General features: G+C 36.6%; 1 protein-coding gene across 1 annotated transcript in view; it reads left to right on the top strand.

The window, feature by feature from the left end:
- The window catches only part of ELL2 (elongation factor for RNA polymerase II 2), a 70,168-nt gene extending 56,280 nt beyond the window's left edge, over positions 1–13,888 (top strand). Inside the window, exons 8-12 of the mRNA XM_006913233.2 lie at positions 683–1,253; positions 4,200–4,266; positions 7,701–7,872; positions 9,881–9,925; positions 10,016–13,888. Of these exons, the coding sequence (XP_006913295.1) occupies positions 683–1,253; positions 4,200–4,266; positions 7,701–7,872; positions 9,881–9,925; positions 10,016–10,132 (972 nt within the window). The 3' untranslated portion in view covers positions 10,133–13,888. The remainder of the gene's footprint in view (positions 1–682; positions 1,254–4,199; positions 4,267–7,700; positions 7,873–9,880; positions 9,926–10,015) is intronic.
- The last annotated feature ends 2,914 nt before the right edge of the window (positions 13,889–16,802 follow it).

The raw sequence follows: 16,802 nt of genomic DNA, 5'->3' as shown, positions 1-16,802 counted from the left end.
TATCTATCTATCTATTTATTTATTTATTTATTAAGACTTATTTTAAATCCAGTGAAGCGATATATTTAAGGGGGAAAAAATGAATAGTATTTCAACAATGACAGAGATACTTAAGAGAAATTACTCTGAAGATGCTGGCTGTTCCCATCTTCAATTAGGTGATGTAATAAATGACAACCAAAATATTCATAATTGGAACATCTTTGCACATTAGAGGGGATTAAATAAGTGTAAGCTTATTGCCTTGTACCTACTCCTGTTAGTTCTGACAGTGAAATGGTGCAAGCTGCTTCCTCCTCTCACTTAATACAAATAGGTCAGCCATGGCCAGCAGAGGAAGGAGACCACTTCTATTTAATACTCTCCTGAGTGGTATAATTCATATAAATTAGCATAGCCTCTCAAAGAATTTAGGGTGGAGCTGTATGATCAGAAAGTTTAAGTACTCCAAGAAACATATTTGCCAGCTTCTGCTTTTTTTGTTTTTTACATTAAACATAACGATTTGTTTCATGTTTGTTTTTGTGGCTTGTTTGTTTTTGCTTAAGCTTGGAGAAAGGTTTAATACAACACCAGTGATAAACTTAAGTATGAATAAAATTACTCAGTTATGGTAATCAGTGATACATCTATTGAATTTTAGAGGACACTGGCTCATATTTTTTCCTTTTTTTCCCTCCAGAAACGACTTTTAGATTCAGATTTCATTGATCCTTTAATGAATAAAAAAGCTCGAATATCTCACCTGACAAATAGAGTGCCACCAACATTAAATGGTCATTTGAATTCCACCAGTGAAAAATCTGCTGCAGGCCTGCCACCGCCCCCTGCAGCTGCTGCCATCCCCAGTGCTCCACCACTGCCTTCAACCCACCTGCCTGTCTCCAATCCTCCTCAGACTGTAAATTCTAACTCCAATTCCCCTAGCACTCCAGAAGGCCGGGGGACTCAAGACCTACCTGTTGACGGTTTTAGTCAAAACAGTAGTATCTATGAGGACCAGCAAGACAAATATACCTCTAGGACTTCTCTGGAAACCTTACCCCCTGGTTCAGTTCTACTAAAGTGTCCAAAGCCTATGGAAGAAAACCATTCAATGTCTCACAAAAAGTCCAAAAAGAAGTCTAAAAAACACAAGGAAAAAGACCAAATAAAGAAGCATGACATTGAGATGATGGAGATAAAGGAAGAGGACCTTGAGAGAGATGAGGAAGTTGCCAAGCTGAACAGCTCCAGTCCGGATTCCAGTGAAGGTATTTTACACTTGTAAAAATCTACTACACATGTAAATGGATGGGAAGAGGGGGATGTCATGAGTGTGAGATTATACCATTTTTAATTAGTGATGCTTTTTTTTATCAAATGAGCTAATTTAGTTATTAATTTAAGTTTTTGAGCAGATTTTTTTTTTGCATTTTACAGCAGTCATTTTTGGTCTCTTTTTAGCCAACTATTAAATATGGCTTCTGCATTTGTTATTAAGATGATGATATTTGAAAATGACCCTGTCATCCTCCAGAGACCCCTTTTAGAAATGGGCTTCATTGCTCTTTTCCAAAACTGTCATAGTATTGTGCAATCTCAGCATTACATGCCATTCTTGAACTGATTTAGCCAGACACACAAATAGCAATAAAAATATTTATTTCCTTCTTTGCCAAAAACACAGGGTCACCCTTGCTTTAATTAATATTAGCATGGGGGAAATGTTAAAATTTTTATAAAGCAGGCAAGGTAAAATACATTTATAGAGCCATAACATCATCTTCATTCAGAGTAAAAGCAATCTGTCTTGTGTAAGACTGCTGGGTATTAGCTCAATAGATCTTAAGAACTTTTTTTAATTTTGAGAACACTTTAGTAAATTAATGTCATTTATTATTAATGAAATCAATCATTTCAAGCTTTTGGATGCTTTCAAAGCCAAATATCTAGAGTCCCAAAGAAGCTTAAAAATAATATTTTACCTCTAAAGAAAAGCTAACCTTACCTGAGGTATAGTGATTTTTAAAACCTGATGACAGAATTAGATATTTCTTACTTAAAAAAAAAAAAAAAAAGAGTTGTGGTCTAAAACTTAATGTCTTGCCTGCCAGCACGTAGGAGATTCAAGCCCATCATTTAGCATTGCTGCCAGTTTTAAACCCAGCATAACTAAGGCAAAATTCCCCAGGAAAATACAACTTAAGAAAAGTTACTTTAATGAATAGAGTTTAAGGATTGTGGTCTTTCTGTAATTTGTCTATAATACTGAAAGTCTGCAATCCTTATATTTAACTGACCATTTTTACCATAAGAAAGAAGTTTTAATTGTAGAATAGTATGATATAGGGCCTTTATTGACCCGGATTGAGTATATTGAATGTCAAAGCATATCTGTTGAAATATTTAGATCAGTATTATACTATATAGTAGCCTAAGAGATAGATGTAAGCTTTTTTCCTTGAACACTGTCGCACTTGAATTTGTGAGATCAGGAAAAGGCAAGTGGTAATAAAACCCGTAGATGGTGATCCTGAGTCAGAGGCTCATTCTGGGAGGACTGTATCCTAGTATAATGAGACCTTCTCAGAGTTAGAGGCCTAGAAAAGCTGACCTAGTCTCTGAATCCTTTGATGAAGATATAGTACCTTTCAAAGACAATTGAGATTATTGTAAACTGAGGATTGATCCAGACTCACATTCTTTAATATCTGTTGGAACTTATCTATTGTCTTTGGCAAAGGAGAATCTAGGTGATATAGACTTGATGCCTTTTCCTTTAAGACTCAGCCTGTTGCAAAAAAAAAGCTTTTACCAAAACCTGAAACAAATATACAGTACTCCCACCCCTGTCATCCACAGTTTTGCTTTCCGTGGTTTCAGTTACCCTCGGTCAGCCGCAGTCTGAAAATAAACAACTCATAAGTTTTAAATTCCATACTGTTCTGAGTAGCATGATGAAATCTCATACTGTCCCACTCTGTACCACCCAGGATGTGAATTATCTCTTTGTCCAGCGTCACCACCCTGTGTATGCTACCTGCCTATCACTTAGTAGCCGTCTTGGTTATCAGATCAACTGTCTCGCTATCACAGCACTTGTATTCAAGTAACCCTTATATTACTTGCGCAAGAATAGTGATGCAGGCAATTCAGATATGCCAAAGAGAAGCCATAAAGTGTATCTACGTATAGGAAAAAATGTAGTATATATAGGGTTTGGTACTATTGATGGTTTCAGGCATCCACTGAAGGTCTTGGAACATATCGCCTCTTGGATAAGGGAGGACTACTACTGTATGTATATGTATATGTACACAAACAATATGAACAGTAAGTCCACAGAGTCTACATAACTTATTTAATATGCTTCATTCTTTAAAATATTAAACCAAAAAATTATCAGATATTCACTTTTGTTTTACATTGAACATGTGTGTTTTGCCAGCAAACCAGGGTTAAGGTTTGAGTTATTACTTTAATTTTACTTTGAATGTTAAAAAATTACCCTGGTAAAAAGTCTAAACATACCCTCCAGAAATGGTGCGTTCAAACAAATGGAATACGGAGGGGTTTTATACACTTTCACAGCATAGTCCTGAATGGCTAATGCTTTATTTCATTTTAAAAACAAATCTGTGTTATTATGACGGTTAGAGAGTAGAGGAGTATAAATCAGCACTCAGTAATAACTTACTTTAAATTACTTTAAACTGATGAGAAAACTTCTCACCCAGTTCCACTGTCTACATACAAAAAGGGTACTGGTCAAAATACAGTGACCGAAACAGTCTGCTACCTGACTTCTTTGTTTCATCTGCCTTGTTTGAATCTTATGAAAAGTAGATGTTGATGTAAAATTTGTATTTCCTATTGTCTGGCTGCATCTGCCACCACAATCTTTGAATTGCTGGGCAGATGCCACAACTGTTGTTGAAAGAATAGAAGATTGACCTTGGGTTAAGATGGAATTCCTTTATTGTGCAGACACTGCAGTAGCCAGGGTGCTTTCAATGCCTGGCATGGTTCTGCTGGCGCTGGTCATAGGGCCTCTATTGTTCATGTTCAATTGTATTCCTTGCTCACTGTTGCTTATTGAGATGGAAGAATAGAATTTGAGGAAAAGTGTTCCAGATGTTTCTGATCTATTTTAGAATTATAGGCATTTTATTACCATACTGTTTGGTGAACTCTTGAATTTTTTTTTTTCTTCATAGGAGTTAAAGAGGGTTGTACTGCCTCCACAGAGCCTTCTTCAACAATTGAACTCCCAGATTATTTGATGTAAGTTCACATGTCTGCCAATGAGAGAGAACTGTTTAATTTTAGAAAATTTGCAAATTCTTTTTCCCATAATTTGCAAATCAGAAAAGTAAGAAGTTCCAGAAATAGAGTCCCAGAGCTACCCTTGCAATTGAAAGGCTGCCATTAAGACTGCTTGTCCCAAATCCACCCTTGTCTGCCTGAGCAGGTTGTGCCTCCCCCTGCTCTGAGCTCTGCTTGGTGGCCTGTAAGTATAGAGAATCCTATCCTTTGTTCCGGGGCCAGGCTAAGCATTTGATTATGGAAGATTTCAAGGATCTGACTTCAAAACTGAGAGTCTGTCAATGCATGGTCATTCCCTGTGCATATTACCGATAAAGTATGTAAACCTCTGCAGTTAATACAAAGTAAAGATAGGTTGATTTTTATTTAAATAAAGCTCTGCCATCAAATGAATTTTAATAGGAGAGACCATTAAAATTTGATCATCTCACTTTAGCATGGGTAATATATAATGTTTTTCTCATTATGACAAGTTGCTAAATGCTGAGCTGGGGACATTTTTGTAACTGGTTATCACAGAAATTATAACTTAGACACATAATTCTAGCTTTTTTACAGACTCAAAGGCTTCTATAAGAAGAAAATAATTAAGTTGCAAAAGCCTGGAAAAATGGAGAGTGAAAGAACAAACAGATCTGACTGTCAATAGCTTTAAAAATGAACAAATGCACAAAATAGCTTGAATGTAGAATGGAAAATGGAATCTGGGTTGTATAAACATTTTTTCTGTATTTAGTAGCATCTCAGGATGGACAAAGTTCAACTATGCTATTTAGCTCTCCATGTCCTATGAAATGCTCATTTCCAGAGGAAAGAACATTCTATACTTAAAATGTGTTACTTTTGCTTAACAGTAGTGTGAAAGCTATACTTATTGGGAAATGATGCAGCATGAAACCGTAATGCTGGTTTTTATCTCTCAACTAAAAGGAACTCAAGAAACCATGCTGAGTACTCTCATCTGAGGTAGTGTACAGTTTTAGAGTTGTGTGGGGGAGCTTTGAAAAGCAGCCACCACCACCAAGTTGGCCCAGGAAGGGTTGGTTGGGGACAGCACCTGTCTCCATGGATGAGGAGGTTCACCTCTCCAACTGCAAACTCACTTCTTCCCCCGCCCCAACCCCCCCTCAAATAACAACCGCAGTACTGCGCTCTCATTCTCTTGGGACAGATTTTTGAATTCCATTTTTTTTTGTCATAGTGATGTATACTGGTATATGACAGATCATGTGGGGTGACTGAAAAATAATTCTAACCTTTTCCTCATGGATTCAGGCTGTGTTTTGTCAACTTTCATCAGTTAATTCTATATTTAAAAAATTTTTAACTTAACTGATCTAAGGATGGTTGCTGCATCTGCCTCAGTGTATTTCTGTATATTCGTCATGTTTCTAGCTCTTTTAAAAATCGCAAAAGTATATAACCTATGTGATTGCTTGCTTAATTTGCTTAAGTAAAAGCAATTTATTTTAACCAAAAACTAAGTCTTACATAAATACAGAAAATTTTCTAAATATGGTGAGAAAGCATGAATTTTCAGAAATATCACCCAAAATATGAAACTTGAGTTTACTTCATAAGAAACCAAAAGATCATACCATAAAACCTTAATGATTAGCCTCCAAATAATTTGTACTTAACCACAATATTCCTAATTTTTATGTAATAAGAATACTTCTGCTACTTGTGGTTGTGAATTATCCACTGTTTTAAAATTTTATTCCATCACTGCATTAAGAGCCAACTGTAGAACTCGTAATTTTTGTTTAAAATAGTGAAATGCTTTTCATTAAAATGCCAGTATAATCAAGTAATCTTCTATACTAGCAACACAACTGTTAGCCAGTTTGTTATTTTTCCTGAAGAATTTATTAAATGAAATACAAATACTAAGGGTGTGGTTTTGAGAAAGCAGGATAGATATTTTGTGTAACAAATTGAACCTGAGTTTAGGTCAGTTAAGACATTTTGCTTACATATACTGATCCCTAGGAACCTCTTTCTCCCCACTGAGCTCCCTCTGGTGTGCAGTCAGAACAGCCCACTGCTTGCTTGGCTGGCTGGCAGTGTTCCTTTTACAGCAAAGACACCAGCAGGGCAGCTGTAAATCAGCATACTACCATTATATTGATTACACTTAGAAAATTAAACCTCCACACTGTCTAACTCAGCATGAATAAAAATATTAATGAGGACATTAAGGTTGCTCACTGCATCATTTTACTCATATTTCCAACTAGGCATCTGTGCTATCGCATTTTAAATAAAACTAGTAAGATTATCTAAAACCATTTTGGAGAGCACTGAACTCCAAGGTTTTCCAACAGTGAAGAATATTGTGTAACCCCTGGGGGCATTCTGAAGCTTCTGTCACCTGCCTTAAATTGCTTTGAAATCTCAATTTTTATCTCAGAAAAGTCAAGGGAATTTTGCATTCCATGACAGAAGCACAGAGTACAAAGACCCAGATTAGACCCTGATGTGGTTCTCAGATCCACAAACAAATAATGTTAACTTGTTTTAATATTAAAGTGCTGTTTTAATTTACTTACCACTGAATAAACTGACACTCTGGGAAAATGTTCTTCACAGGTCCCTAGAAGTATTCACACTCCAAAGTAAAATGGATTTGTGGCACTTTTATGAAGAATGTAAATTAAATTAATAGTATAACTGCCTTTCTGTATGCATGGTATGACATTTAAATGTTTGAAAAGAACTAAAAAAAAAAAAAATACTCTTTTTTCCTGGTCTCTCATTTTAAAAACATGATAAACAATTCCTTCTTTGTATTTCGTGTATTTGCCTAGTCAAAAATGGGAGGAAATTAACAGAGGAAACAAGTTTAGGGCACCTTGATGGCATCAGGTGTGAAAGGCCAAAAGACAGATTTGCTTTCATAAAGCAGCAAGGTCTAGAGAGAGCTTTGACTTCAGCACTAAGTGATGATGTGACATTTTCCTGGTTTCAGTTACCCATCAAGGCGAGTCCTTCTGTCTTCATTGACTCATAATAGAGGGGTTGGTTTCTGCTGCTAGTGTGGTAGTGAATAATTTGGAGTAGAGAAAGGTTTAGGAAGCTACGTCTATGAGTATTGTTTTCTTTTTATATGATTTCACTTTAATTCCACTTTAATTCTACATTTTTTTTTTTTTTTTTTTAATTCACTCTCCTTCATTGAAGCTCTTAAGCTCTTCTGTAGCATAATTTCACCTGGAAGTTTTTCGAAGGAATGACATGGCAGCAAACAGTGACAAAGCAACATTCAAACTAGAGAAACATATAGTTTCTAAAGATCTAGTTTCTAAAGATTTTGTTTAAGTCTGGAATTTATTCATTTTGTTTACTCTGTAGCTACTCTCCATTTATCTTTTACCTTTTTCTCTTATTAGAAAATATATTGCTATTGTCTCCTATGAGCAACGCCAGAATTACAAGGATGACTTCAATGCGGAGTACGATGAGTACCGGGCCTTGCACGCCAGAATGGAGACTGTAGCTAGGAGATTTATCAAACTGGACGCGCAACGAAAGCGCCTTTCTCCAGGCTCAAAAGAGTATCAGGTAAATGCATCTGTTCCTAAGTGGACTGACTTTTTATATTTTTCTTTCATTCTTTCTCTGCCCTGCCCATCCCCAGGTATCCCGTGAGCCTTCAGAGAAAGACTGCTCGCTGACCAGCTTCTCTCCAGCTTTGGCTTTCATTTAAAATTAACCAGGAAACTAAATATTTTGAAATAGTTCTTGAAAATAAGTAAACACAATGAACCTGTATTTCTTCCAGTGGAAAAAATAACTTTTTATATAACATGTATAAAATAAATAATATATACTTATATTTACTATAAAATATGGTGTACTGAGAAAAATACCAAACACAGCTAAATAGGAAAAAGAAGTTAGACTTGGGATTTATTGAAATATTTGATTACATTGCCAGCTCAACTCAGACTACAGCTCCTAGATCTGGTGCTGTTTCCCAAAATTGCCATTTCAAGTAAATATTTCAATTAACTTTTTTTAACCTAAATTGGGCATAGAATAGGCAAGATATAGCCATAGAATATAAAGGGAGCTTAATATCACAGAGGTTTGGGGTTTAAGTGAAGAAAAGCTTGGTGCTTCCAGCTGTTCCAGAGATTGACATTTTTGTTAACAGATATTGATCTGTTTTCACTTCTCACCTTTAAGTGGTAATATTTCTACAGCTAACCAAGAGCAGTAGACACCTGACGGATTGTTCTCATAGTTCTTAGCAAAGGTTAATATAGATGTTTCACTCCTCGTGTAAGCCAGATAACTTTGTCATACTTCACAGGCATAGGTGGTGTCTTCACCCCAGCCCACTACCATTGTTCTGACAGAAGCCTAAGTGAGAATGGACGGGTTTTCCCACAATGGGAAAATCAGCCCGAGAGCGCCTCTGCCCTAGAGATTTATTATGTCTCCTGTTAGTGTGCCTTTATTTCTTAAAGTGCTTAGAATTTTAGAAGATTTTGCCAGAAGTTGGTCTTTGAGGAGGGGGAGGGTGCAAGAAGTCAGTGATATGGTAGTTTTTTTCTATATAGTTATTTACCAGCATGCCATGATTATATTTAATATGTAATTCCAAAGATTTCTTAGTGGTTAGGAGCAGGATCAAGAGCCAGAATGCCTGGGTTTGAGTCCCAGCTCTGCTACCATTTAATATTTAGCTGACCTTGGGAAAGTTACTTAATTTTCCTCAAAATCCTCAAAATCTCCATCCATAAAATGAGGTGATTATAGAGTTGTGCAGAATAAATGTAAGCATGCGTAAACTACTTAGATCCATCATACATCAAGTTATATGGTACAGAAAGGTTAGCTGTTTTCCCCAGCCACCCAATTTCCCTCCCCAGAGGCAATCAGTCATATTGGTTTTCAGTGTATTCTTTCAGAGGTACGTGTGTGTTTATTTAAGATGTATATACACAAGCAAATTCACATATATACCATATTTAATTTAATCTGAGATGTCATCAGTTATAAGATGCACCATTGTCTTATTTCCAGTAAGTAAAACTATATTAATTTTTATCTGATTTTATTAAAATGAGAAGAAATGTGCATCTTAGAAGTAATGAAATTCTTAAAATATAATGTTCTGTTTCCCTCCTTTAATATCAAACTGCATTTTGCTTTTTTTTTGCTATAAACAACATAATGCATCTTAGAGAATTTTTTTATATAAGTACATAAACACTTCCCCCATTTTTAATGGCCTCTTAGTATTTCTTTGTATGGATGGATTAATGGGCACTTAAATTTTTTTTTACTGTCTTTTGCTTTACAAACAGTGCTGCGGCCAGTAACCTTCTACACAGTCACTTCACTCAGGCACAAGTAAATCTGAAAAGAAAAGTTTAAGTGCTGAGTCAGTTTTGCATTTGCTATTTTGATAGCAGTTGCCAAATTGCCTTTTTAAAAAATTATACCAATTTATATTCCCATCATCAGTATTTTCCTACACCCTTGCCAAATGTGTCTTAGCTGTTTACATTGCAAAAAAAAAAAAAAGTTCCATTCTGATTTCTAACTTTTAATTTTGTAGAATGTTCATGAAGAAGTCTTACAAGAATATCAGAAGATCAAGCAGGTAGGTATCATCACTGTTGGTTTTCTGACCTGTAGTTGGGAAGTGCTGCATATTTGCAACCTGATTCCTCACTGTTTTTTTCATCTGCAGTCTAGTCCCAATTACCATGAAGAAAAATACAGATGCGAGTATCTTCATAACAAGCTGGCTCACATCAAAAGACTAATAGGTGAATTTGACCAACAGCAAGCCGAGTCATGGAACTGAATCATGGCACTAGAGTTCTGCTTAGACCAGAAGATGTGAATAAACTTAAGCTTATTTATTTAAATTCCCAAATGAGTTTCTCTGAGAGTCTAAAAAAAATGAAACTTTGCCTGTTGAAAGTTTCAGTATTTGTAAACTTGAGTTACCTTTTTTTTTTTCCATTTTACTTTGCTTCCTTGCATTTTTGAAGCTGCTTTTCTCTGGTCCTTTTTTTTCCCCCTTCAAGACTTGTGTTTGTCAATAGAAGTAATTTTTTAGATATTGGGGATCCAGTATCTATACTTCAAATTAGTTTTTTTCCTTAAAAACCTGTTTGTCATTAGAAATAATTTTTTTTTAGATATTGGGGATCCAATATCCACACTTCAAAGGTATGTGTGTTTAAAAAAAACAGTAATGTGCAAGTTGGAATGCTTTTGGATAAACGTAAGCCTATTTTCTGACCTTTCTTAATGCGAACTCTTTGCCTTAAATGGTAGAATATTTAGAAATTTGCACAAAATACAAAAAAAAATTAAAACATTGTTTTGGAGGGTTAAGAAATCTAGAAAGGTGTGAGTATGTATATGTGTATAGCTACACATACACATATGTATATACAGGCTGACTTGATCTAGAACAGTAAATCCACCCTGCCAGTTAACCCCCCATTGCAATGGTTGCCTTAAGGTGTTTGCTAGTTGTGTACATAGTGTGGTTAATTGTTAGCTACACTGCTTCCCACTTGATTGGAGCAATGGGAAGCATACTGTGGCCTACCAGCGTCTGAAAGCGTGTGCGCAAACTGTATGTGTGCAGAGGTGGTGTGGATGTGAGCGTGCATGAAGGAAAAAAGCTGCTACTTTCAGTAGGCCAAACGCTCAGGTTAAACAACTGACGAGTGTTACTGTAGGGTTTTTTTTTTTCCTGTCAAATTGCTACTTCTTTTGTGGAAGACAAAAGCATTTCCATTTCAACAGTTTGTCAGCTTTATTGTTGGGCAAAATTGATATGTTATGAAAATGAAACAGATCTATAGTTTTGGGGCAAAATTATAAAATTAAATGTGTAGGTAACCTATTTATATACTGCTATAAAGTATTTTTTGAAGAGAGATATGCAAAGAAACTATTACCTACATGAAATGTATATTTAAAGATTTTTTTTTCATCCTGGGTGCCAGGAATATAAAAAAGAGCGGATATATTTACCATAACATACTGTGATTCATCAAATAGCACAAACTTTCATTTCATGGAGTTTATCTGTTGACGTTGATTTAAACTATCACTTGTTTTATCGTGGGAACATAAGTTATGTCAAAAATATAAGAATTTTGAACTAATGTTGATTCAAGTTGTGTTGTCTTATTGTATTGTCTTTTCAAAGTGCTGCCAGTTAAAAAGGGAAGCATTATGTTTACAAATCTGTTTTGAAATGTTTGCCAAAATTTTGGTAGTATCTTTAATAAAAATGTTTGTCTCCAGCATCCAAAAAAATAAATAACCTTTGTTGTGTATCGCTGTAAACCAGAAAATGTTAGTATCCAGAAAACCTGAGATAGCATGTAGATGAACTTTTCTCTGTGGAGTTCTTCTAAAACACTAACTGGAAAGATTAGGTAATACAGTAAACGTATAGAAAAGTATGCAGACTATACAAAGACTGAAACAAGGCCCTGTGCACTATAACTCTAGAACATTACTGCGGAAATCTATGTAGCATGGACCTCCTAGGGAGTTCTATTTCTTTTAGCATTGAGATCCCTGGTGCTCTTCCTTTTACCTCAGAATTGGTACAATCATTAAATATTCATTGATTTCAAACTTTCAGTTGAAAAAAGATAGGAAACTTAATTGGGGCTAAATTTGGTCCTCATATTACTGTGGTGGAAGCTGTTGAGGGATTTGTCTGTAGGTAATGACCTCACTGGTGTCATTTCTTGGACATCTCAGCCTTTTAATCAAAGATTGTGTGCTGCTATTTGCTATGAGTGGTATATCTCAAAAGAAAGGTGCTTGGACCACTAACATCACCAATTAGAATCTCCGGGAATAGGTATCCACATTTTCATAAGTATCCTCCAGGTGACTTTTGCCAGCTAAAGTATGAGAACCATTCGATTGGATGTAGTGCTAAACTTTGGGTCTCTAAATCTCAAAGTCTTGAACTGAAGTCCAACTATTGGCTTTTTTTTTTTTTTTTTTAAGATCATTCCTATTGCAGGTACAAATCACTTCCCTTCTATATGATGTGAGTCAGGCACTCTCTATTGTTTCACTGCCACCTCTTATTTCAGGACTTGTTTACAAACAAGCCTTCCAGTTGTTTGTTAGCCCTCTGAGCGCCTACCCACCTACATCAGCATATCTTCTGGTTTACAAATTGGGTAATAATAGAAGCTGGAGATGCTTTACAAAAATCCAGCATTGCACACCCATTGACTTGACCACCAATCTATAAAAGCCTTAATTTAGATGTTTGTTGTGTACATTGGGCAGATCCTTACAAAATGAGTATCTGTCTATCAATTGCAAACTTGAGAGTTGTAAATCTCTGAGTCTATTACCTGAGGCTGCATCTCTTTTGAAGATGGTATAAGCCTAGTAAAATATTTATAATCATTCTTCATCCCCTACTGCTAGATTTTTAAATACTCTCAAATAATTGCTGCAGGAATGGGTGGCTGCTTAGTATCAGTTACTCTGGTTGAAGAATTTAGTTTTTTCGAGAGAAACCGTGTAAAATAGCATTGTCAAGATAAGAGAATGAGTTATGTTGTTGTATTTATATCACATTTCATCTAAAGTAATTTGAAGCACTCTTGAAGATTTTTACCAACATCTAAAAATTAACTCTAGTTTGAATGAGCAGCTGATTTACCACAAATCAAAAAGAACATTAACTAGATATGGTTTTGTTTTTTATGTGGGGATTTCATTTCCTATCTTGTTGGTTTTTATTTCTCTTGGAATACTTTAGAGGGTTAACTTTCAACTCTTAGTGATAGATGTTCAGTACTGGCTGTCTCAAAAGTAATTGGTGTGGTCAGTTTATATCATTGTTCCATGCATTGGTTATAAAATTTCAGTATTAATTTTCTTTCGTCTCTGATCTTTTAACCGTTAGCAGAGTTTTCTTTTCCCTTAAGTATTTCACCTTATTAAGTAAAACAGATGCATATTTGCATGTTGGAAGCAAGATGTTGAAATAAGGTTTAGACACAAATGGTCCATTGGTTCAAACACATTGCTCAGTTGCCATATGCCTTCCATCACTTCGTTCTTTGCTTCGAGGACTTGGCCAAAACTCTTTAGCCAGTCCATTGTCTTTCTGGCAGTGTGAGTATTGAGTCTTGTATGCTTGGTATACGCCTTTACTACTTTTAAAGTTCTTACAGTTTATTACTTGCCTAAGTATTACTAAATCCTTTTCTTATGTGTACAGATGGGGGGAAATTTATAGCCAGCATTTTGAGAGGAACCTGTCGGGAAAGGATATTAACTGAAACTACTAAATGAAGGCAACAGAAGATGTTATCCATGCTCTTTGTAATCTGAAAACTGAACAAGGCTGTGAGGCTCATTTCAAAATATTTTGAAGTGTTACAATTATATATATATCAATGTTGTTTCTCAGTTGTTCCAACCAAACCATGTTAGGACTCTCGAAGGTAAAATGTCACAGGGACTTTTCAGTTGTTACTGAGCTCAGCAACTGTGGTGGCCCCTGTTGTTCTACACCAATTTCAGTTCAATAAAAATGTTAACTTTGCAATTCTGGTACTTGTTTTTCCTTTGTCTCATTTCAAAGCCCTTGACTTTGTCTTTAAAAAAAGAAGGAACACCCACCCCACAACAAAGTGCTCTCTGTGCCCTCATGTAAATGATCCTCCTGGGACAGAGCTATAACTTCTTGGTGACTCTGGGATGTGGGAGCAGCACATCTACTCCAGGACCCAGCCAGCTTTATGAGTGCAGGACATGCCTCTGGCAGCAACATCTGCTCAGGAAACAATAATCATGGCATTTATTGAGGGTTTTCTGTGGGTTACACATTTTGCATGCATTGTCCTATTTCTCCTCACTACAACGCTGTTATACCCATTTTACAGGTGAGTAAGCTGAGGCTTAGAGAAGTTAAGAAAGTTGCCCATTGCACAGCTAGTTTAAGTGGTAGAGCCTGGGAAGCCTGAACTCCATGTCTGTTCTTAACCACTTTTCCATACTGCCCCTCATATGTTGGTCCCTCTTTGGGGTTAGAATAATTTTCACAAAGTGACAGTTCTAACAACACCACACAGGCCGAACTCTCTTGATTCAAAGGAGACTAGAATGTGGGCCTTGGGGGTGATGTCTAGTGGGTTATTCTCAGTGAGATGATTTTATCAGAATTGATAGATAAATTTGAAGGAAGGCCAAAATACTTTTTGAGAAAAGGTGTGTTTATTTTGTTTTTGAATGTGTGCAGTCTTAATGGGCTATTTGAAGGATATTTGGGGCAGTGCAGGTAGAGAGAGGAGACCGAGTACAGCCTTGTAATCACAGTTTTCATATGAAAAAAAGGCTGTCTCAGTAACAGACTCTAGCTCTAGGAGGTATCCTGTCTGAATTAGACATAAGGACATTCTCCTAGCTGAATCCTCAACCTTCCAGTTTCTACAAGTTTTGTGAAGGAGTAATGGAGGAAGAAGGGAAGAAAGCCTCAATTAAACATTGGTATTAAAAATCTAGAATGTTTAGTGCCCACAGTGTTTAGGTTTATGAGGAGCCTCAAAGATGAATAAGGTTCCTAATGTTACTTGTGGCAGTAGCTCTCAGCTCCCTCCCTCTCCTCTCCCCCATCTCCCACCCCCCATCAGACATTTAATATTGTGTTTGTCTTTTAACTTCTTTCCTCAGCTGCAGAGTGAAAATATGCCTTCTTACTGGGTATGGAAGAGGCTTAATTATTGTTTATAAAGCACTTAGGAGTTCCATGAAAAGCAGCTATCTTAATTACAGATTATCTGCTGAATGCAATAGGGAGAGTGTCGGAGCATTATTTTCCAGGTGAGAATGAGTCTGTTTTGACTGACTGCAAAGGAGACAAAGGCAGAGAGAGGCTTGAGGTTTCCAGGTGGAGTGTTTGGGGTTTGTTTTAATGCTAGGCCTTCATGTACCTGCTCCACTGGTTTCACGTTTCTGCAGGAGCTAGCAGTGGCAATAAGTGGCTCTGATATTTTATGATTGCTTAATTCTCAAGTTGGGATCAGATGATTCTGTTGTGTGTGATGGTGGAGATGTGTCATTTACAACTCCTGTCTGCTTAATTTAACTAGCCAGCCAGGCTGGTTCGTCTTACTGTAATTAGATACTTGGTACAATATGGGCATTTGTAGATGGATGATAATTCCATATCTGGGTCTATGAAATGTAGGAGAGTACTTCCTAAAGATGAGCTCACATAATTAGCCATCGTGTTCGAGTTCTAAAGCTGGGGTTTCTAGAGGAATGGCCTTTCTACAATTTGTGGATTCCAATGGGCTTACAGAACTCCACTGTGGTCTAGATAGGCAGCATGATCTACCTTGCCAGTCTCATCTGCTACACCACTCTCTGCACACCAGTCACACACCCTGCCTCAGGTTCTCCAATAACCCCTGCTCCTCCTATCCCAAGGCCTTGCTTAGCACTTGCTGTCCTTTCTGCACCATCAGCTCTACCCTCTGCCCCTTTCTCACTTAGCTAAGTCCTCCTTACCCTTAAGATCTCTGCTTGAACATCACTTCCTCCAGGAAGACTTCCCTAACCCCTCAGACTAACTCAGGTCACCCTGGTGTATGCTCTCATGTTATGCTTCTTTGTGCCATTTAATACAATTATAACAATGCTAATTGCATTATTACTAACTGAATTAGTTCTGTGAAAGTAGAGACTCTTGTTCACTAGGGTGTCCCCAGCTCCTTGCCCAGTGCCTGGTATATAGAAGATACTCAATAATAATTTATCGAAAGAATGAACAAAGCAGATAATTTATGTCATATTTAAAATTCATATGGCCAGAAACGTCCATTCTGTCATTCATTATGCCTTGCCACTTTCTCTTCTCAAAGTCAGGATTTAGAAATTAGTTACTGATGGCACACTGACTTAACTTTGGGAATCCCTTTGCCATGATTAACTGGACACCTTCGAAGGGGACATCTCTTTCCAACGTTGGCATTCACCCCTCTAGTTGCCTCTGGAATATGAGCATCTGTATTGGTCTATAATGGTTTAGAATATAAAGTGAAATGGTTTAGAATATAAAGTGAAATGATTTGAAAAGACTTTTATTATAACTGACAGATTCTAATTTCATCTCTATTTTTTCAGTAGCTTTCACTTCTCAACAATGTGGGAGAGGACAGTGGTGTAAAGACATTTTTCATTTTTCCATCTTCATTAAAGTATCTCTAGCCTGATGTTGCTTTAAATTCAGCATGCGCTTTTACTGACATTTATTTTATGCCTAGCACTTCTGTAACCTCCCATGCAGTAGCCATTTTGAGGATAATCGAAGGACTTTGGGATTCCTGCAATGATGATAGAGCTAACAGAGCCCACCGACAGTATCCAGAACAACTGCCTTCATCTCATTGATGATGAAAAGACGTTTGAAAGGCAGTCCACAGTGAAGCTGGATGAGACCCCAGGAACTTACTTATTCT

The sequence above is a fragment of the Pteropus alecto genome, unplaced genomic scaffold (assembly GCF_000325575.1).
Source record: "Pteropus alecto unplaced genomic scaffold, ASM32557v1 scaffold20, whole genome shotgun sequence".
NCBI lineage: Eukaryota > Metazoa > Chordata > Mammalia > Chiroptera > Pteropodidae > Pteropus > Pteropus alecto.
The sequence above is the reverse complement of the archived record's forward strand: the minus strand, read 5'-3'. Positions and strand labels throughout refer to the sequence as shown.